The sequence below is a fragment of the Caloenas nicobarica genome, chromosome 7 (assembly GCF_036013445.1).
Source record: "Caloenas nicobarica isolate bCalNic1 chromosome 7, bCalNic1.hap1, whole genome shotgun sequence".
Taxonomy (NCBI): Eukaryota; Metazoa; Chordata; class Aves; order Columbiformes; family Columbidae; genus Caloenas; species Caloenas nicobarica.
In genome coordinates this window covers 22,579,947-22,602,150 of record NC_088251.1, presented here as the reverse complement: position 1 = coordinate 22,602,150, position 22,204 = coordinate 22,579,947, and the positions used below count along the sequence as shown (strand labels likewise).

The following is a 22,204-nucleotide window of genomic DNA, read 5'->3' as shown; positions in this document are numbered from 1 at the left end:
AAATGCAGGGAAATTCCACTACATACTAGATCTTTTACAGGAGTCGCTGAATGGTAAGAGAGAGCCCTTTCTTGAGTGGATTTGTACCACAGTGCCTTCTGGAAATGGTGGATTTGGCCAAGAATTACTCAGTTAATTAGGAGCAAATCTCCTATATCCTCCTAGCAAAGGAGGCAGATGATCAGGGCAAGAGAGGATGGAAATAGCTTAGATGCTACAGCACGCTGTAACTCTCAGGCAGCACTGGCAAAAAGGAGCAAGACAAAATTAAAAGATGGGAATCTGTTGGAATTTAGAACCACTTACTCCAGTGAAAACATGAGGAAAGCATATATTGGAGGCAGAAAAAAATCAGAAAAAAACAGAAAATCTACCAGCATTCAGAGATATCTGCTCCTTAGTCAGGAGTAGACAGGTTGTTGATGCCCCTTGAGAACTCCTGTAAGACACTCACCTATTCAGCCCTTTAGACCTGGAAAGAAACAGCCTCTGGCATATACTAACAGGGTTTAAAACCTCTTGCAAAAGCCTGTACCAGATTTCTCTCACAGTAGCTTTAGTTGCTTCCCTCTCAAGGCAAGGCTTTCCTAGATGAAGTGATTTTAAAGGAAACACAGACCAGTGCACCAAAACCAACCGAAGTCCAAGTCCAGTACTCGGTTTCTGGAGGAATGATGAACTGTGTATATATATATGATACAGCATATATATATCTATATATATGTATGTGCCTATATGTATAAGATAGAGCAAGTTTTGCAGTTGTCTCCTCTGTGGTGAATCCTCTTTTGGAACTATTTCTTTCTTGCCAAGACTCCTTGTTTTTCTGGCACATGTAATGACATTTTCTTGAGAGAGGTTCATCTCAAATTCTCAAAAGCTTCTCACCTCTACACAGCCCTCTCCAAGGTGGAGAGGAAGACCAAGAAGGAAATGATAGCAATATAACTATGGTAGTTTAGATAGGCAACATATCTAAAGATAAGGTAAAACAGATCTTGAACTTTCTTGTGTGGGCAAGTTTGAAGTAGTTGCAAATACCCCAGTCCACTGTTTAACACAAATCACCTTCTCACCCCTATACAAGTACAGTTTTATAATAACTCTATGATTCCCAACAGTCTTTCTGCCTTGATTTTTCCAGATTATTCTGTATTGACCCTTCTGAACAAGAAGAACCATCTTCTAAAATGCTCTTGGCTCTCTGGAATTCAACCTATTTCTCCTGAACTGGCAGGAATACTATTTGTCAAAACCAGCTGAAATATCAATGCTTCCTCCATAGAGATCTTCTGTGAAAGCCTCAAAAGAAAGGTAGTTAATAGCAATCATAGCCAGAGCTGGTATAATACTCAAGCTGTTTAAGGAACAGGAGTAAGATCAAGGAATTCCAGCAGATTTGCTTAAATCCTGTAAATCCGATTTAGGAGGGGAGAACAACTAGTCAGCTTTTGTTTAATTCCCCACCACGCAATCACATACAAGCCTCTGCAGCAACGTTCTTAACTAGTGGGCTCAGCACCAGAACCCAGTTTTCTTTTATTCCCCAGCAACAGCATCGTGGGGTGGTACAGACCCTGAACTCAGAGAGGACAATATCATTCACTGCACTTACACACGTGAACTATTAATGGAATGACCCCCAGTACATCACAGAATGCATTTAAACACCCAGTGTAAGCTTAACATGTTAGTGAGATACGGGGAACGGCAACAGCTCAAATTGCCAAGGACAATCAGTAACTGGAAGTTTTTTGGTTACAGCATGTGATCCTGAGCCAAAAGAACCACTAGCCTACTGTTGAAAGAAGCACTATAAGACCTGAGTGCATCTGAAAAGCATTCTGTTTCCTTCCTTCAAATAATTCATTCCTTCAAGGACTGGAGAACCTTAGCATGGTAATTTTAAGCTTACTGTAGACATGTAAAAGGTCAGAAAAAATCCCAAACTACTGAACCTGTGAAGCTCACTGTGAAGAAGTAAAATCCAAAAACTGATGTCCAGATTAGTGGGAGCTGCACAAAATTTAAAAAGCAAAAATAGAACAAAAAAGTATTAGTTTCTCTGTTACAGCCTCTTATATAAGACAGTTCTTCAGACGCTAAAATTTGGTACATTTAGCAGAGCCGCTAGCTTAAGAGGCACAAAATATACTTGTACTGTACATTTTAATACAAAGAAAGAAAAACCATCAACAGAAGTGAATTTAGAATTCATCAGTTCCTCACTCCCAGCTTAGCTTGTCACCTTCAGAAACAAAGAATTAGCATGTAGCTCTCCTTCTCAGAGAGCATCTTTTTGACTGAAAATGCAAAACATCACAGAACTAAAGTGTTTTCCCACACATGTGAAAACCATGTTCTTACTGACCCCAAATCCTCTGAAGGGCCCGTTTATGCCGTAATAGCAACAATAGAATAAGCTACCCTAGGGGATAAGCCACTAATGAGCCACTGTAAGAAACTGTTAAATGAAAATTGCTTCAATAACTTGAAAGCATACACTTGAGCAATATTTATGTGATGAGCAGGAATCAGCCTGGAGCTCCAGATGAGTCGGCTCCAGCTCCATGCAAACTCTATACTCCCACAGTCTGTGTGTGCCTGACTCCCCTCTTACTCTTTGCTTTTTCTTTACGCCCCTAAGAATTACTGATATAAATGGCTATATCCTTAGTTCTCTGAGGCACTCTTGTTTTCTTATGAATTATGTACTGGTCTTAAAACAAGAGGGACCTGCCTATAGTCTTGTGATACTCTAGTGAAAAAATAACATATCAAAACTAATAATTAATTACATTACTTCTGTATCAGTCCATGTTTGAACTGTCTCTCCCCCTTTCAGTTTTTGTTACCAAAACAATGGAATGTTTTGTTGTAGATTGAGTCAACCAAGCCAAACAACAGTCTTGCATTATTTTATTATACTACAGACAACACAATTGATCTGACATGAAACCGTACCTGTCCCACCTGCAAATCAGAGGGCCTAAATCACAAGCTTCTGCACTGAAGTTGTATTTGATCCTTACCAATGTATTGTGTATTAATAAGGTATTTTGCTGGAGATTTCTTCCTCATTCTACAGCCTTCTTGCACAGCAGCAGGAATTGAAAAAATTTCAAGAGGAACCAAATTGTGTATACACAATGTAGGAATACAAGTAATGAGATTACTATCAATTTAAGTTGGCTCAACATCTGGGCCTGAGCACTTTTTGATAGCAGCCCGGAAGTTAGGCAGGAAGCCTGTACATGAGGAAAATTCACCCTCTAACTGCTAGAAAATGCACTTACATGCATTCCTAGAAGTGTTTATCTCACAGTGAGGACGTGACTCCATGATGTGGCTAGCTGAACAACAGATTGCAGAAATCCTAAGACCGCAAGATCCAAGAACCTCCTGAACAAAGGCAGCTGATGGTCAGGATGGGTGTTTTTCACTCTGGAAAGAAGGGTGTGTTCAAGATCTGTACAGCAGTCCTGACAGATACCACTTGACACTGAACACTCACTGAAGTCTGCTTTTCACTTTTTTTTTTTCCAAAACTCCAACTTTCATTGCTTGTCCACAGTCCCTTTGGTAAAGCACATTATACGTAACGTGTGATCTGAGGAAACCTCCTCAGGAGCTTGTTCACTTTGGCTGAAGTGAAGTTTCCCCTGGGTGACAGGGTGTCCTCGTTTTGAGCCTTACGCTCCTTCTGAAACAGAAAAAGAAACCTCACAATATTAACTCTGTTTATTTCCCCATTTGACTCTCACCCACCAAAGGCTACTACTAATTGCACTGGGATGTTTCTTTCAGAAGAATGCTGTTTTTTTAAGGAACACTTGCAATACCACTCAGCTCAATAGTCACAAGGCTTTCAAAAGCTGATGACCTTAAAATGGTGAAGTTAATGAACAACTGACAATTTTCTAAGACAATATTCTTCCATATTCTTAGTTAACAACATTACAAACTTACAGTAACAACAAAGAAGATTTTTTTCTTTTTACTTTCTATTATTCGTTTGTTCACTTTATAATCTACAAAATAAATTGTAGATAATTTTTTATTTATGCTGTCAAACAGCAACAGTAAATAATTCTTTATTAAATGATGGTAGTATTACTGAAAAAAATGAAAACCTGGTATCAGTTTAAGGACAAGTTTAGTCCATGTACTTACCTTTAGTCTGCTTTTGAAACTAACTTGATTTCAAGTTTATCTTATAACTGGAAACCTCTAATTTCCAAACAATATGAAATTTATTTTTCAAGAAAATGACTAGCCTTTTTGTCGGAAACAGCCTAAAAGAACTCCTAATTTTCATGTATCCTGAAAATCCTGTTTGTTATGAGGATTACTGAAACCACTGGTTATTTCTCTACCACCTTGGCTCCATCCTCAGCCCTGCAGGCACAGAACTATTTGTAGATTCATGACAGATTGGAATTTGGGAATCCTAACTTACCACCCCCCCAGTGTCAAGATAATGCAGGTATTGGATCGATAGCTGATTCAGCTATTTCTTAATTTCATGAATCACAGCAGTTGTGGAAACTTACCTACATTCTAAGTCTCCCCAATTACAACATAATCCACAACTCTCACCATACAAATCAATGCTCTACTTAACAGCTCCAAACTGTACTCTCTCTCACTCAGAACTAAAATGGAACATGGAGAACAGCAGTGACTGTTACTGCTTAATTAGTGCTGAAACTTTAGAGATTAAAAACTGGAAGAAATAAAAAGAAATGGCCTAGGTTAGGGCCAATTGACAGCAACTGAGCTCTACTTCAAGAATCTGACAACACAAAAAGGACTGGATGTGACCATAGTTTTATCCTTCGTTATAAGATATCAAACATCCAGTGCCTTCCTACATGCCTTTATTTTAATTTAATTTTAATTTAACTTCTGCGTTAAAAATGGAAGGACTGTATGTTCTATTTACATCATTCTGCATCTCTCCTACAGCTCAAATGAGTTGCAACACCAATCAAATTGTTCAGAGAACATTACTACTATTGGCACACAAAAAATGATTGGGGTCTTCTTCCTTCCCTGCTACTAGCCTTAAAGAACACAAAAGAGGCCTTAATTACTTCTGCCTTTGCCACGCAGTCATAGAACACCCGGATCTCCTCGGCACAAGCGGCATCGTTGAAGTCATTCTGCTTCCAGCAGGCCATCATCACCGACATCTCCGTAATGCACGTCGCCTCTAGAAGAGAAAGACACAACCAAAAATCTCAGGTGTTTGGGATTTCAAGCTAACAGCCACCACGGGGCAGAGAGAAGTTTAAGATGGGGTAGAGGCAGGCGAGAAAAAACAGCATTTAAGTAAAGATCTCATCTGTGCTTTGTGCAGAGAAGATGTTGCCAGCACAAAGATTAGCACCGCTGCAGCCATGTAACATCTCATTGAATTCTTAAGGTAAATGCTATGCTGATAGGTAATGAAGTATTTTACATGCACGATTCACATACCGAACATCACAAGGTGCAAATTGTTGTTGTACGAGAAAGTAATCCTGTCAGAAAATGTGTGTGTGCTGATCCTCCGGCACAAACCGGGCCCCTCTCCCCCCGGCTGCCCTGCAGAGCACCAGACGTTTAACGGCCTGGCGCCGGCAACTCACCTCCCGCCTGCTCCCGGCGGTTCGCTACCTTGTCGGCCAGCACCAGCGGCCGGGTCGGACGGAGAACCGGGGGCCGCTTCTTCTGCCGCCACTGCCCGGAGACCCAGCGGGTGACCCAGGCCGGGTACCCGGGCGCCGCCATGCTCTTTGCGACAGGCCGTACGGTGAGCGGGCCGCGCCCAGCCGGCGGGCGCGTGCGCTGCCGGCCGCGGTGCCGCCGCCCCGCGGGGGGAGCCCGGGGCGGGAGCCGGGGCAGCCGCCGCTCTGCCGGACGCGGGATCGGCGGCCGCGGCCTCCGGGCTGGGACGGTAGCGCCGTCACCCCGTTAAAGGGCAGATCGCTCTTTTTGTGGTGTAACCTCGGTTTTCGTCCCCTGTCCCGTTCTCCAGGCCAAGGCCGCGAAAATTAAATCACTGCTGACCGTTTCAGCATTAGATCCAACCACCCAATATAACCCCAGCAAGTCACTTCTCAGAACTTTTTCTGCTGCAAACCCAACCAGTGACGGCGTGCGCGCTTTTCAGCCAGAGTAGAAGAAATCATGATTGTTTCAAGTCATTCAAACAGAATTCTTTTGAACCGTATGGAAACTTTTTGTGGTGCTTCAAACAGCACCACATGGCTCTCAGCCCTCCATCTCTCTCCACTGCATTCTAACGGCTGGATCTCCCCGGCACTGATCACTGGTGTTCCCAGCCCATCTTCCATGAAGATAATGGAACCGCTGCTTGGGAAATGGCAGTGGTGTTCTCACAGCCTCCTGCTCGGGAGTGCAGAATCCTGCAGTGCCCAGAAGTTTCTTTCCTAGTGTAGGATTTAAATCCCTGGGAGTCCTCGGCTCATCTGGGCTGATTCCGAAGCTCCTATGTCCCCAGCTGAAAAGGTGGGTAATGCAGAAGGCACACTAGCATTTCAAGGGCTGAGGTACAAACAGATTTCTGCACAGCATGTGGGACAAGGTGGATGTAGAGAAACGAGAAGTTAGACATCACAGTGGGGACTTAAAATACCCAGATGCTTGTCATTTAGTGGCCACTAAAGAAGCCATCTTATTGCCATCTCAGGGCTCCTTCAGGCACCACCAGTTTCCCTTGTGCACCAGAGGACACTGCAAGAACCACCTTTCTTCTGTAGGAATGTTGTGACAATTTTTTGCATAAGACATTGCTTTGGATGTAAGGAATATATTCAACCTCCTAGCTGTGCACATAAAAAAAAAAAGGCACTCCACTTGCCTCTGCCTGGTATCATTATAGAATTTAATGCATCTGCAGATTTAATATATATTCTGGCATGTCTGATTCTATAATTATTTTTGTGTTATTGTTAAAATATTATTTTCTTAAGAGTCCAATTTAAAGAATATGAGAAGACATTTTCAAGTAAACAAAAGTTTTCTTTTGGTCCTCTTTAGAAGCAAATTTCCATTTCTTTAGGTTCAAATTCAAAACAGTCTGTCTGGAAGTTCTGAAACATTTTGGTAAGAGGGATGTCACTGTAATTCAATTTTTTCTGATGGGACAGGAAATGAGCTATGGTTCTAGCTTGGCTACCGGTGGAGAAGAAAACCAACCTGACGCCTTCAAATTAGGCTTGAGGGGTTGCATCCTGCAACTCTAAACTCAGAAATCCTGCAAATTCAAGACAGGGAGAAGAAGTACTTTTTAGTATTCCAGTTCATGTGAGGTTCGGCTGCTCTTGGTTTTTCCTCTTCTAGTTATCGCTACTGGTACCCACTTCTCTTTGCTGCACTTGGCTGCTGCAGTTACTAGCTAGACTTGCACAGGAACAGTAAAAAGTAAAGTTGCAAATACTAGGACACAAGAGAAGCTGAACTGCACTCCCCGTAAATCAGCCTCCCTGTTTCCAAATTACATTAGCTAATGGTGGCAGCACCTTCAGGTACATTCACCTTCAAAAGCTGCTCTCTCTTCTAAGTAATTCCAAGAAAAATGGGGGAGAGGCTGAGAAAGAAAAAGGCAAGCTACACAACAATAATTTTAAGAGCTTCCTGTCAGTTACTACCGTCTGCATTAGAATATCTTTTTTTGGCATTCAGCCTGGTATTAGAGCATCAGCCTAAGCAATTCCTGAGCAGACAGAATAAGGTATGTGATGGTGTCTGTGCACACCATGCAGAGATGTCTGAAGCAAGACACAAACATTCATTTTAAGGGAGAATGTGGAACTACAGAAGAGGTGTGTTACTCAATAGCCAAGTTTCTCAATAGCCTGCATTTTGTATAGCTGATAGCACAGACACACTACTGGGGGGGACAGAATTGCTGACTTTTCAGGGACAGTCAGAAACTCAATTCCTTCAACACACAGATAAGTGAACCCCAGATATTTCATTGTGAATCCTGAACGCACAACTGTAAAGAACATGTAAAATTCTAACTGCATTTACAACTTCTTTACTTGAATCAGCATAGTTAAAGCTGAATCCTAGCCTGCATTTCAGCTAGTCAAAACCTAAATAACCACAGAGATTAAACTATTAGTATTAGACTTGAAAAGAATCTATATGACAACTGGAATAAGGGCCAGTTGCGATGCTACGGTAAATGCTATGCCACAATTAATTATAATGCTAACAATGCTGTAGTAAAATACACCCTTAAAATGAGTCTGATGTCTTAAATACCTCTAGGAGGTGAGAAATTGCACCACAGATCCTTCGCTTTCTGGAGTAACTATGTAAAACCTCCAGACACTGCCTAGAAAAAACAAACCAAAACCAAACCAAACCAATTAGGGGATGAGGCTAAGAAACCAGCTGTATTGGGAGAATATATGGATAGAGTTGATATCCATGTCTTTCTGAACTGCTTGGATCCAGCTTTAAGGTAAATTCCAGTATATTCACCCCAGTTTATCCTGAATGCCCCAGTTCTCATACAACCTTATCATCACCTAGCACGGTCTATTTTCAGCTGTCTCACCGTGACCTCCTTAAAGTCCAATTTAATTGGAGATGCCTTAAAAGTTAAAGCACCCCCACTTTAACTTTAGTAGTGAAACTAACCAGTTTGCTAAAATTCCAGTCAGTTCAGACTTCTGTTTGCTGAGCTATTGTGTTTGGACAGTATTAGCACTTAATGCACTTACTAGCACAAAGACATTCATTAGAACAATGACAGATGCAATTGCCTTTCTGATGTGTCTCGCCCCGTCCCAACGCTAGCCTACCTTATCCTGAACTATCTTGGTCACATCAGCCTCCCTGAACTATTCTGTCCACCTGACTAGTTCTGGGCTGACATTCCCAATCCCTAACTCCCAGATCTACTCAAATCCAGCCCATTTCCACTGCAAATTACCTGATGCCTCCTTATTTGCTCAGAGTCGCCACAAACTATCCTGACCTGCTCTGATCCGTTCCAAGATCCCCAGAACTGTGATTCTGTGAACCATCTCTAGCTGAGACACTTCAGTATTCGATGGGTCTCTTCTGCAGGAAAGAAGGTATACAACAGCATGCAAATTAAAATGCCAGTCGTGTCAGAGCTCTGGAACAAATCCTGCAGCTCCATTCTTCTCCACCTTTCCCAACCCCTCTGCAGGACCATGTGTCTCTCACTGCCAGCTCTGAGACACTGAATCATAAGAAAAGTGCAGTTTGTTAAAGCCTGACACAGGCTTTGGCTCAGCTGGTCATATCACTAAAAGGATTTTTGCCTCTGATTAATTTCAACCTGTCAGTAGAGGCCTCTGGGCAGAAGGAAGGAACCTGCCACCCTGTATGTTTCTGATTAATACAACTTCTCAGAAGGTGCCTGGAGATCCATCAACAATCTTAATTAAATCCAAGCAAATGGATGGCAGCTAATCATTAAGGGAGTGGCTCTCTTGGGACAAGGGCTGCAGAGTGGGTGTGCAAGGATGTTAGGCAGGCAGATGGCTGCTTGTCTAACGTAGCAAAGCTAGTTTAAACAGTGATGTCCCTGATGGCTGTGTTTCAATTCAATTTATCCTGTTCCCAGTCCTTTAGGAGTTATTCTTACACACCTGTCAAAACTACCCTCTGCCAAGGTGCAAGAGGGGCATTTTGTCTGTGATTCTCCAGCTGCTGCACTTTGCAGACCGCTTCCAGGGCAAGAATACCATTCTCCTTTCCCTCCAAACATCCACATCCACTGTGGCTTGGCTCTCATTCTACTTCCCGTCAGAGGGGACCCAGAGATCCTTCTGTCTGAAATTACTGCAGTGACAGAACTAAGAAAAGGCAACTCTTTTTCAGTTCTAGAAATTATCAATATTAGGTATCAATATTCTTCAGTGAGATTTTTTGCTTCCTAGAAATTGCAGTCTTTGCTAAAGGACAGAAAACATAGTCTACTAGTTTAGTATATAAAATAGCCAGCTGCTTACTGAAAAAAAAGGCTGCACCTGATATCAGTTTTGGCAGGAAAATGAGAACATTAGCTTGTCCAATGCAATGAAATGGATTGCTAGATTTTTAGCCTTCTATTTGATATTTGTTTTTCCTCTCTCACCTCTCAGAGGACATAAACTTAGCCTAGCTTGTCAAGTCAATTCTGACACACAGCATCAATAAAATCTATTAGTGTTCCATATGAGCAGTAATGATGAGATATCTATTTTTAGAACATTAATGCTAGTGAATAAAGCTATCCTGATGGCTTTGAACTCCTCCCTCTAGCCACACAGTAAACAGGCAAAATGCATGACAAACAACAAAGTGACTCGCCCTAGTTAGTAAAAGCCCACCAAAGGGTTTACAGAAGTCATCTCTTTATCATCTTCAATATTTTATATCTTTGCTAAAATTCCCAGATGTGTGTTTTTATGAGTATGGGTACCTGCACTGTAAGAACTTCATTAAGAAAGATGTTGCATACACTGTTCAGTTGAAGTATTCGTATAAGCCTTCCAACACGAGTGATGACATTCAGCCACCATCTACCTGGTTTGGATTTAAAGAAGTGAAGTGAGAAATCCAGTTAGCAGTCAACACCACAAATCAGAAAACTTTTTCCAAAATATTAATAGTTGCTGGATTGACCTTCCTCCTTGTCTGCATTCACATTACTTGCATTAGGAGAAAGACAACTAGGATCATAAATTGAACTCGCTTTGGCTAAGACTGGCAGTAGTCATTGGACATTACATAGCAATCCTTTCAAATGCATTATTCGGTAAATGAATCGCAAACTCTTCCAGGGTATGAGACCCGGCTTCTCCTCCTGCCTTGTCAAAATAACAGCAGAGAGATAAAAGCAAAGCCGTGGTGGGAGAACCACCTTTAATTCAACATTTTGCAGTCCTTGCTGTGCAGAGAAGTGGATGTTGTGAAGGTTGGTCAGGAGCTGGAACAGAATCGCAACCACAACTCTTTAGCCAGCTGCGGCAGGTTCCCATTTCTCCTGCCCCTGAGGGGTTTGCCTGGCAGCTGTACGAGTCATTCATGCTACGCACTGGAAGAAATATTTCAGCCTTAATTCTTGCACACCACATACAATAAGTGAAACACATTTAGTATATTAATATAGGCAACAGACAAACTGTTTATAAATCATGGATGTACTGTGACATACAGGAGACGACAAAGCTTGTATGATCTATTACTACAGAAAAAACTCTGCAGACCCAAGAGAAATGCAAGGCTTGGGTGGGTATCATGGCTGTGAATAGTGGCAGCTGATACTCCTTACCTTTTGAGAAGTTCGCCACCTGTAATCTACTTAAATTCAGAATAAAATAGCAAAAGCAGTATCTGGTTCTTATTTTTTATGTTTAGTATAAAAAGCAAGATCAGAATTTTCTTCCTGCCCATCCCACCTAACACTTGAATAAGAAAGGGGTTTGAGATATAGCTAACTAACAGAACCACGCAAAGACAACTGAATGATTTTCTGTACAGACACATGAAATGAAGAGAATCTGAAGTAATTGAAGGGATTAATTCGAACAATGTATTGAAAGATCATTAAACTGTTCAGTAGAAGTTGATATTCAGAACTAAAGAAGCCTTAATTTGTTTTATCTTCATTTACTTCTCAAGCACATTGTGGCCACTTCAATCCTGAATATACATATCTGTACTCTTAATCTGATTTGAGTAATCCACTTCAACAATTAATTTGGATCTATTAACCATACCTATAACATTATGAATGGGAATTTGAGAAAAAAAAAGAGATTAAGTGATCCATCCACAGCTAAGCCATAGACAGTGACTTAATTAGGGCCAGAATGTAGATTCACTCCTGTTCCTAACTTTTATTAAGAGGCTTCAGACCTCCCCTAGCAATGCATGAACTGCCTTACAAAATGAAATCACCCCACTGACTCAAGACTTTCATTACCAACATTCTGTCTTAGGCATGGATAAACTGGCCATTTAGTCAGTAGTTACCTCTGAAGAGAGGAGAAATAAAATACCATCATACCACTGGAGACATCACTGCAGTGTGGCCATATTTACCTGTGCTTTTAAACCTGTGACACTAAGTCAATTAGTCTTCCTCCAATGCAAGATCAATTATTTCAGAAAGGTACCCAACATGGCAGGGGACAGTGGACTTTATTTGTATCTGTAGGAGATACAGACTATGCAACAAGGAAGATCTATCTACATGTCATCACTTACTTTTAGGAACTCCAGTCACAGCCCAGGATCATACTGTGTTAAGGTTTGGTAAGAGATACAAAACCATCTCAGTGCACGTGGTTCTGATCATCCCCTTCAGCACAGAAAGACTGCAAGGTTTGTATCCAGACTGCAGAGACCACTGGAAAGGCACCATCACTAAAATGTATTTGTCTTTGCAGAAAGCTGCACATACTCAAAAAGAACAAATCAAAGGCCTCTGAATTGCTAGCATTAAGGAGAAAACAAGAAGGCAAGATTATAGCTGGGATTTCAGATTTGATGGAAACTTAAAAGAACCAAAGCATACTAATGTTACCATAGTTCTGCACAATATCAGGTAATACACTTTCTGGTGTGAAATACTTTGTTGAAAGTTGTGAATTAAATAATTTAGTCTCTCATCCCATCGTAGGTATCACCTGGTAAGTTAGCAAAAAAAAAAATTAGGCAGAGTGACCTGCCCATAAGCTATTCAGTTACCCTGAAAAGTAGGAGTATTTGAGGCATGCTTACTTGGGGAGAAGAGACTTTATTGCTGCAATGTTATAAGGCACAATTGCTCTCCACAGACACTTGTCTTTTGCAATTCCTTCACTGGAAAAGCTATTTGTTAACAGCAGCTAAAAGTACACTATAATGAGGAGAATAAGTGACTGATAAAATACTTATAAAAATGATTAATATTTTTGAGATTAAAAAAAATCCCTGAAATAACATAGGACATTTGAGCAAGAGTCTGAAGACGTGTTCCTCTGAAGTCATGTAAGCCACAAGGAAACTATAACAAATGCAAAACAAGAGTAAATTCCTGTTTTCCCCCACATCTTGACACCTGCAAGTCAGGAATGGCTTCACACCACAGAGCTGAAATTCAAATCAAAGCAGTTGCTAAGATCTCCACTGCTGAAATCCAATCACAGCAGAAACTTACTTCATGCACTGGAAAAAATAGTCTCTGTGAGAGTTTTTCTTCTATTTCAAGGCAAACATTTGGAGCGAGGTAAGAATTTGCAGTCTCAACTTCCAAAGCAATTTTCACATCAGGCTCTTACAAAGACGTGTCAGCGTTGCCTTGTCCTCTTGAGAAAAATCTCATGCATATAGTCCCAAAATCTTCCCTGATGCGACTCATTGCGATGAATCATAGCAGTGAGGGCCTCACCCTGATCGAGGCTTTGCCAATAATCCTGCAGCCACATCTCTTTCCAACTGAAACAAAGAAGAGACACCACCATAAACCATTAAAAAAACCCCAAATGAGTCTGCAGCTGTAATAGCACTGAAACAATTTTTTTTTTCTTTCACCTAAGAGTAAAACAGGCCTGGAGATGGTCATGATAAGGTATATTGTTACCATGCCATTGTGCTCCAAGTCATTTAAAGAAACTTGCTATGAAAATTCTCTACAGAAAATATAAACTATTAGCTTTACAACACTCTAGAAGTATCAGCATGTGACTGTAGTGTTAACCAAAGAGATGAATAAAAACTTCTATTAAAACAAAATCTAGCACAAGTCATTATATGATTTTGAGAGTAGGCTTCCATGGCCAGTATGCATGTAACAGCCTAAGAATCAATTATTTTTTCAGATAAACTGTTTAACAATTAGGGAATGACAGCTACTCATTACAAAATCAGGTTATACATGGCAGAGACAAAAAAATCATTATATCCCTCAACCCTGACTCTATTCTTTATATCCAGACTACATGGTTGAGTATACTCTTTCTCTTGTTCAGTGCATTCATTCTCAAACTTTTCATAGCACAAACTATATCACTGCGATTTTCAGCAACTCCCTTCCCATTCATGATCATGTGGCCTACTTCTCTCATTTGTGTTATATCAAAGTATGGCAATGATTTATTTATCTCTTCTCCATTATATCTGCTACCCAGCCACATAAGCCCATCACAGATTTTGAAAAGGAGGACACTCTTTTTAATCTGATGCTCTTTTTAATCTGTCCATACGAGTTACCCAATACTCGTTAACTTATATACAGAACTTTTTGCTTCTTCTCCCTCCTGATCACAGAAATAAGTACAGTGCCTTCTGTATTTGCTCTATACACCATATATTAAAGCCAGCATGGCTGCACTGCTCAGCAGCAGACCTCACCCACTGCTCCAGGACGACCACAACAGCGAACAGCTTGTCTGCCCTGGGAATTAGTTTCCCGTGGTCAACAGCGCCATCTGTGGTGGGACATTTCTGCAGTGTACAGCAACGGAGACCTCAAAATGAACCTTTTAACACAGATTACAATGTGAAGGATCACACAGAGAGGCTTACTTCTGCATTAAAAGGAAAAAAAAAAAAAAAAAAAAAGCCTGCCAAAAGGTTCCTTTGTAAAATGCAGCACTTGGACATACTGTGAGATCACTTTGCTTACCAGCTAAATTCATTAACCTTTGACCAAGGACTGCCAGCCCTGAGTTACTTGTTTTTTACAGCACTGAATAAGGGCAAATGTTAGGAAAGTGAGTATACTTTCATTAAGTACTTAGACAGGACTCTAAATGGCAGTAGGTGATAGAAAAAAGAAAATGTTTTCCAGTTGAACTCTGCAGAAGCAACACTGAAAGGAATTCCAGTATCCAAGCAAAGACTTCCACCAAAAACATTAAATAAGAACACCTTAGTATTTGTCTTTTTACACTGCTGTTTTTAAGAAAAGAATTTCACTCTGATTCTGTAACTTGGAAAAAATTGGTACCTCATGATGTACAAGATGGTACAAATATCCTGAAACTGCCAACTACATACACCTGAAATGTTATTGCCATGAGATACAGATCTATCATTAATCCTGGCTGATTATTGGCTTCGATCGCAAGAGATGCCCCACAGTGTACACGTGGCAAATCTGATACACTTTTAAGCTGTTTTTCCTCTTGTCATAAATAAACTGTGACAGCAATATAAAACGGAGCTAGCAAAAACATGATGGTTTCAAAATATGCCTTTATCAAGGCACACTGGCTTCTCTCTTCTCATGCTACCACAGATGACAACAGTTTGGTAAATGGAAAGGTATTGTCACTTAGTCTTCTTCTAGTTATCTTGTCAAATGCCACACTTCTGGAAAATGAATCCTTACCAATAATGAAACACACCATTTTTCTTCACAAAGGTGATAGTCTGAGAAGAATTGCAGATTCCTGTTCCTACTAAGCAGACATTCTAGTCATCAGTAGCACAGTAACTCACTATTTTCTGTACAAAGCAGCCAAGAATTCAGTAGATCGTAGTGACCAACCCATAACCTAACACATACAAATGGTTGTTCTACAGCCTTTCTTCTTAAGTTCACTTGGGTGTGAAGCACAGAAGTCCAAATAGAACTGTGGCTGCAAGCATAAGGATTTAGGAACAACATCTCCACGCTTACAGGACAGCAAGGTGAAGGTGTAACAATGTGCTCCAGCTACACGTACCTACATAGCAAGAAATTCTGCTGCAAAAGTTCTGTCAATTCAGCACATTCATCAACCCTAAAAAATTACATTTGGGAATAAGGGTTACAGGGCATGCAGATGCGCAGGGTAGCCATACTGTAATTGGGTACTTGCTCTAAAAATGTATTAACTCCAACTGCCTTTGTTGTTCTCCGAGTTCCAGAAGCTCCAGAACCCCAAATCACAGTGTATGTTTACAGTCAGACCTTGTATGTTGCATATATTCTATCACTGATAACCTCACTAGGCCTGCATCATTTTTCCACAATAATGTTTTCTAAAGTAACAATAATGTTTTGTAAAGTAACAAGATACACAATTGACTGACTCAGTAGATAGTAATCTGAAGTGATCACACTGCTGACAACACGACTGTCAAACTCTGACAAAATAAGAGCATGTTTACCTAATGCTTTGGTGGCAATTTTATGTTACTGTCACACCATTTACAAAATCATTTTCCATTTTGGAAATAAAAATGGTGAAAGCTCAGATGCTTACGAGATAGAAACCACTGTATTTCACTGGACATCCCCTTGATCACACCTTGGAAGGTACAGATACATGTCTTTCTAAAGTAGATAGCAGACAATGTAAAAGCTTCCCCGGTACAATTTTTCCAGACATATGTCTATGACCAGAGGAAGAATAACACGCTGTGGTTCAATGAGACCTGGAAACTTCCGTGGGATGCAACTGCAGCTTGGATTATGGAGCAGCTGTTCAAATCCCCTTGCTGATGGCCACTGCACAGAATGGTGGACTACCTGAGCTTGTCATTGAGTGGCACAGGCACCCGTGCTGTGCCTTGAAAGGTATTTCTCTGCTGCCACCTGCTGCTCAAGCAAAAGAAAAGTAGAGAAGAGTAGGAGGATGCTGGAAGGGAAAAGCACATTTTGCTACGACACTGAAAAAAGGTATTGCTATAAAAAAGCTCCGATAAATCAATCAACCAACAGAAAACAAAGGATTATGGGCCCCTTTTACTTATAAGCATAACTTTTCAAGTAGTCAATATGAGAATTATTGTACTGTGAAAAATGCTTTTTAATGACAAGTTCTGTGAAACAGACGTTTCCTAAACAAGCTGGATGATCCCAGGCTTATTTTCCTTTTTTAATTTCGGTTGGCCATTTTTGAAAGCGTACAAACATAAGACGAAGTAGTTCTCCGCACCATAACATAATAAAGTTTTTAGAGCTTCATATCCACAAAGAACTTAGTTCTGGGTTAGTGTACTTGAAACGATGGATTCTACATTGCCAACACACTGTTTCTTCTAACATTTTAACACTCCTAAGCATTCAGTTCTTTGGTCCCAAAATTATTAACAAGGCTATAAACTGGCACAGAGTATATTAACAACTTCCTTATGGATAGTGCCTGAGATCTTCCCAATATTTTCAAAAATTCCTTTATTTAATACCACAGTAGGGCTGACATCGGAACATCGAAATCTTTGGTGACATAGATATGAACACAGGCAAGATCTGCCATAGCTGAGGGTTCATCTTTATGATGGCTGTCTGGTGGCTTATAGAAAGTCAATTGCATGCACTTGAGTAATTACTTAAAAAGACAGAAATGGTTGCAGATAATGCAAAAAAAAATGACAACCCTGGGGGATTCAAACATGTTACATCAGTAATACACACTACAAAAAGTGCACACATGGTTTATGGACTGCAAGAACCCTTCCTTCTAGAAAACTGCAACTTCAAACACTGTCAAAGGAAAAACTCAAGGTTTGGGAACCCGAGCACTGACTTATTTTGTACCAATGCATGTATAAATACTAAGTAGACCATGCAAGCGAAACTTTGTTCTGCCCATCAAAAGTGGTTGCCTGGGGGTTGGTGATGCTAGTTCCCTGCACACAGACTGCAGGGCAGCTGGCACTAGGCATAGTGAACTCTGGGCTGTGGGCCTGGGAGATTCCAAAACCACCAGCAACCCCTGCCTGCAGAGGGGACAAGAAACTACTCAGCCTATTCTCTGTCCTGTATGGTCCCTCTCCTAAATAAATGGGATGGCATCCTTCAACAAAAGCCAGAATTCTGTCACACAAAGCAACAAAGGGTCTCATAAAGTATTCTGGGTGAGCCCAACTTCTGCTCTGAAGTCAAGAAGAGTTAAGGAGGCCTGCACTGAACAGTGGCAACCCCAGTCTTAACACAGTCCTTTGTGATGAGGTATAGAGCTTCTTTCCCCCAAGGGCTACCAAGTGCTTTACCATCACTGTACTGAAAAACATCCCACAAACAAAGAGGCTAAGACAGACAAAGGATAACCACATTGCCCAGCGCCACAACACATTTTAGACTACGGGCATCTCAGGCTCCTCATTCAACCACTAACAGATACCACCGCTCAAGCTACTTTTTCAGCCTCAGTGTTACACAGTATTAGCAGAACTACCATACACTCACAAGACATAAAGTGTAACTGGAGATGTACTAAGAAATCCTTTAAATAAAAAGCATAATCAAAAGCTACAGTTTCTATTTATTTGAAGCTTCTTTTCCCTCAAAAAGCACAGTATTGGTACATTACCTATCTCCTCCAGGGAGGTCTTCAACACTTCCAAACCCAGGGCTTGGCATAGGACATCCCATGTGTTTGGACTGAGCTATGCGAGGCCTGGGAGCTGGAATTTTCCCATGAGACTTTTTGTGTTCCTGCTCCTCTTTGATCCGTGTGTTCTCTCTGTCACAGATGAAACACTCGAAGCCATTCAGGTAATTGGGCAGAGTCATGTCATTCACACCCCACTCCCGCCTCTCCAAGCTCTCTAGCAAGAACTGGTTTTTGATTCCACCAAGGTTTTTATACTCTAGATACTTCATATATTCCTCTCCATTCTTGTCCAGGAAATCAAGATACTTGGCGAGCTCTTGGGGGCTGTCAAAGTCATCTATAAGAATGATGGAGAGGTTGTTTGGCATCCAGTCCCGCACAGCTGGGGAGCCTCGGTATACTGGAACAGCACCCAAGTGCATTGGACGCCACAGCTTCTCTGTCATGTAGTCATCACATATGGCATTCTCCAATGCCAGATGAAACTTGTACCTGGCGATAAAAGTCATAAATTCAGAATCTTCTGTAGTGGCTGTAGAAGTGTCTTTCAGTCGCTCACTGGGAAGCTCACGGTTATGCAGGCATTTCCCATAGGAGTCAACCTAAAATAACAACCAGCATCTTTACAAAGTGATTTGTTTGCCCGGAGCTTGTTTTCAGAGCTGATAATTCTTATAAAATTCCTAACTTCGATCAGTTCCCACCTACCTTAGTTTAGTTTTGCTTTCACTCCAAGTTTTTTCCTTTGGGACTATTCCTAGAATCCCATTTTCTAATACCTCCAGAGGAAACTGAGTGCTCAGCTTCAAAAGCAGCACAAACTATGCTACAGATTGAAGGGGGATGAGGGAGCGCAGAAAAAGGAAGATATCACCCAAAAATGTATTTATTAGCAGCTAAATCAGAAACCGAGAGCTAAGAAAGGGCATTCAACTATCTCTATGTTAATTTAAAAGTCATCTTTCTACTTAAGAAAGACCCAGTAGTTTTCCAGTTATTACACACAGCTCCTGCCAGTCTCAGCATGGCTGGAAAAAAATCTTCCATTTGTCAGATTGAGAAAAATTGATGCAGGGAGATAAAAGAATACTGCCTAAAAATGAAAGGCAATACATTTGACCTGGAATCTGCTTCACACTTTGACAATACACAGTCATGTTTTAAGAATTATTTTGTCTTCGCTTTACTACTGACTACATAATGAACTTGCACAATAAATTAATCACAACCAACAGAACCAGAAGAAATCACTAGGAAAAAGATGTTTCAGATAAAGACTAAAAACAGACACCTTTTTTTACTAATCCACTATCCTTCAGAATTTTTAAGAAAAAAAAGAAGCACTGAACTTTTTTTCTGCTTGAAAGAAACAATGTTATTTCAGCTTATGAAGCTACTCTCCATCAGCTGTGCCACAGCAGGACAAACCACCACAGAAATACCATGGTCCTACCACAACACAGGTAAAGAGCAGATTCTCAAAATGCAGCAACCTGTCTTTTTATTGCCTGTCCATACTTTCAAATGGGAGCAAGGCTTGAAACAGACAGCCTTCCTGTACACTAACTTAAAGATCCAGAGATTTCAGCAACTTCTTGGTCCACAAGACCAAGCTTATCTGGGCTTAGCCCAACTTGTGACTGATCCCGAGTGCGGCCAACTCCACAACTCACAGCTACCCCCAGGTGTATCTACGGGCAGCGGTGCAGTCTAGACCGTGCTTTAGGGAGGAATACAACTAGTTTTTCTGTCCAGCTTGCAGCCGGCATGCATCCCGCTATGATTCACACCCTGGCTAAAACCAGGGGCAGACGGAGCCCATTCAAACGCGGACGTGCAGGGGCGGCCAGGCGGGCTCGGCTCCCGCGGCAGCCCCTCGCCCACCTGGATGTACTTCATGAGCTCCCGCACGTAGCGGTCCCGGTCCGAGGGCACATCGCAGTGGGACTGCAGGTACAGCACCGGGCCGTAGCCTCTCCGCCGCCACGCGTCCTTCTCGGCCAGCGGCACGGCCGGGCCCCGCAGGTACCCCACGCCGGGCAGCCACTGCAGCGTCAGCGGGTAGTCGGACTCCCGACGGAAGGTGGCCGTGTAGTTGAAGAGCTGGATGCCGGGCGGGTGCGAGAGGACGTAGTTGTTCATGGGGGACTCCTCGTGGAAGAGCGCCCAGGTCTGGTGGGGCAGGCGGGGCAGCGGCGCCTCGTAGGCCCTGAAGTCGGTGCCGTAGAAGATGAGGGCCTTGGTGCGGCGGTGCCGGGCCGCCCGCCGGCTGCGGGTGGCCAGGCAGGAGCCCCGCGGGCAGTCGATCCGCTCCGTGTCGCCGGGGAAGTGGGGGAAGAGGCTCCCGCTCCACCACAGCAGGATGGGCAGCGCCTTGTTGCTCCGCGTGTCGTTGTTGCCGGGGCCGCGGTACGACGCGGCGGCCACGAAGGCCGCGCCCGGCGGGACGGCGTCCTGCGCCCACCCCCCCGCCGCGCACGGCTCCTCGGCGCCCGCCGGCCCGGCCGCCGCCGCCGCCGCCGCCGCCTCCTCCTCCTCCTCCTCCAACGGCGGCCCGCCCGCGGCCCGCGCGGCCCAGGCCAGCGCCAGCATCACGCAGAGGGAAGCGCAGCCCCACCGCGGGCCGCGGCCCGGCCTGCCGCCCCCCATGCCCGCCGCCCCGGGCCAGCCCCGCCCGCCCCGCCCCGGGAAGCGGCCGCCGGGGCCCCGCCCTCGGGCCGTGCTCCGTCACGGGCCGCGCGCCCCGCGACCGCGAGGGGCGGCAGAGACAGCCGGGCCCGGGGCCACAAACCCTCCTGCGGTGTGAGCCCCGGGGGCCTGTAACGCACCTGCGTCCGGCGCGGAGGACAGCGGCACCGCCTAGAGCTACGGAAACCCAACAGCAGCGGGCTAGAACTGCCACTCGCGTGTGGAATTGCTAAAAGCTTCAAATTCATTCCTTAGGAGGGAACTTAATCGCAATACCAGAATTCATAATACAAGTTGTTAGTATGGAGACAAGCAAAGACGCATTCTCTATACATACGAGGAACATGTTAAAACACTGGGATCTTCTTGCTTTTGTTTGAAAAGGGGGGTCCTGACGCTGCTGGGGCATGACCAGGCAGCAGCCCAGACCACCCCCTGCCCGTCCATCCCAACAGAACACCCACAGGCTGGGGCTCAGCAAGGCCATTTCCACAGCGATCAGGGGAGCTGCCACAAAAACACCCGCAAGCACAATTTACTCCACGCGATTAACGTACAAGATGAACAAGGCCCATCATCATCATGACATACCAGTTCAGTAGCAGATTTTGGACATAATGTGCATTCTGTAGAACAGTTATTGCAAAAATATTCTACAGCAAACTTAGTAGTCTTGGGTATTTAGCAATGATTGTCTTGTGCTTTCATACAGATTGTTGTAAGGTTAAAACAAATTGTAAAATATCAATGTTCTACGCTACAGAGCAGTTACACTGCTAGTTCACTCCGAACTTTATTTTTGCAATTAGCATCCTCCCCACCAAAAAAAACCCCCACCCAAGTTTCCTGCTATCTTAACTCTGAAGGAGCCCTATTTCTCTGAAAAGACTACAGAAGTCTTTAAGTTAATATTGTGACAAGATAAAGGTAACGTTTTCCAAAGTAGACCAAAAAAACTCCAGACTCAAGTTGTGTTAGAGAAAGGAAATCTCTTTACAAAAATGAAAAAGAAGGGGCAGAAAGTTAAAAACAACCCCTGATCATTTAAGCAAAGTAACACTGCTCTGGTTAAACAGCACCTTTTGTCTGTTGGCTCTTGTTGAATTCCCTATTCACTGTGACTGATGAAAAAACCAAAACCAAACCAAACCAAACCCCAAACCAATTAAAAACCAAAACCCAACTGAACTTGGTCAGCAGAAGATTGGATTGTAAAGGATCAA

General features: G+C 42.7%; 2 protein-coding genes across 2 annotated transcripts; both read right to left on the bottom strand.

The window, feature by feature from the left end:
- Nucleotides 1–2,902: 2,902 nt before the first annotated feature.
- On the bottom strand, nucleotides 2,903–5,797 carry CHCHD1 (coiled-coil-helix-coiled-coil-helix domain containing 1). Its single transcript, XM_065639247.1, has 3 exons — nucleotides 5,634–5,797; nucleotides 5,097–5,215; nucleotides 2,903–3,703 (listed from the first exon to the last, which is right to left on the bottom strand). The coding sequence occupies exons 1-3, from the start codon at nucleotides 5,773–5,775 to the stop codon at nucleotides 3,593–3,595; spliced, it is 372 nt and encodes a 123-aa protein (XP_065495319.1). The 5' UTR covers nucleotides 5,776–5,797; the 3' UTR covers nucleotides 2,903–3,592.
- A 5,863-nt stretch (nucleotides 5,798–11,660) lies between these two features.
- Nucleotides 11,661–20,942, bottom strand: FUT11 (fucosyltransferase 11). Its single transcript, XM_065639007.1, has 3 exons — nucleotides 20,178–20,942; nucleotides 18,270–18,895; nucleotides 11,661–13,461 (listed from the first exon to the last, which is right to left on the bottom strand). The coding sequence occupies exons 1-3, from the start codon at nucleotides 20,940–20,942 to the stop codon at nucleotides 13,314–13,316; spliced, it is 1,539 nt and encodes a 512-aa protein (XP_065495079.1). The 3' UTR covers nucleotides 11,661–13,313.
- Nucleotides 20,943–22,204: the final 1,262 nt, after the last annotated feature.

Excerpts from the sequence above, each read along its gene's own strand:
- CHCHD1 (XM_065639247.1), bottom strand. The coding sequence starts at position 5,775 with ATGGCGGCGCCCGGGTACCCGGCCTGGGTCACCCGCTGGGTCTCCGGG. Across the intron at positions 5,216-5,633 it reads CCGCCGGGAGCAGGCGGGAG|AGGCGACGTGCATTACGGAG; the intron begins GTGAGTTGCCGG and ends TTTCTCTTCTAG. Across the intron at positions 3,704-5,096 it reads ACTGCGTGGCAAAGGCAGAA|AAGGAGCGTAAGGCTCAAAA; the intron begins GTAATTAAGGCC and ends TTTCTGTTTCAG.
- FUT11 (XM_065639007.1), bottom strand. The coding sequence starts at position 20,942 with ATGGGGGGCGGCAGGCCGGGCCGCGGCCCGCGGTGGGGCTGCGCTTCC. Across the intron at positions 18,896-20,177 it reads AGCTCATGAAGTACATCCAG|GTTGACTCCTATGGGAAATG; the intron begins GTGGGCGAGGGG and ends TTGTTATTTTAG. Across the intron at positions 13,462-18,269 it reads GACCTCCCTGGAGGAGATAG|TTGGAAAGAGATGTGGCTGC; the intron begins GTAATGTACCAA and ends TCTTTGTTTCAG.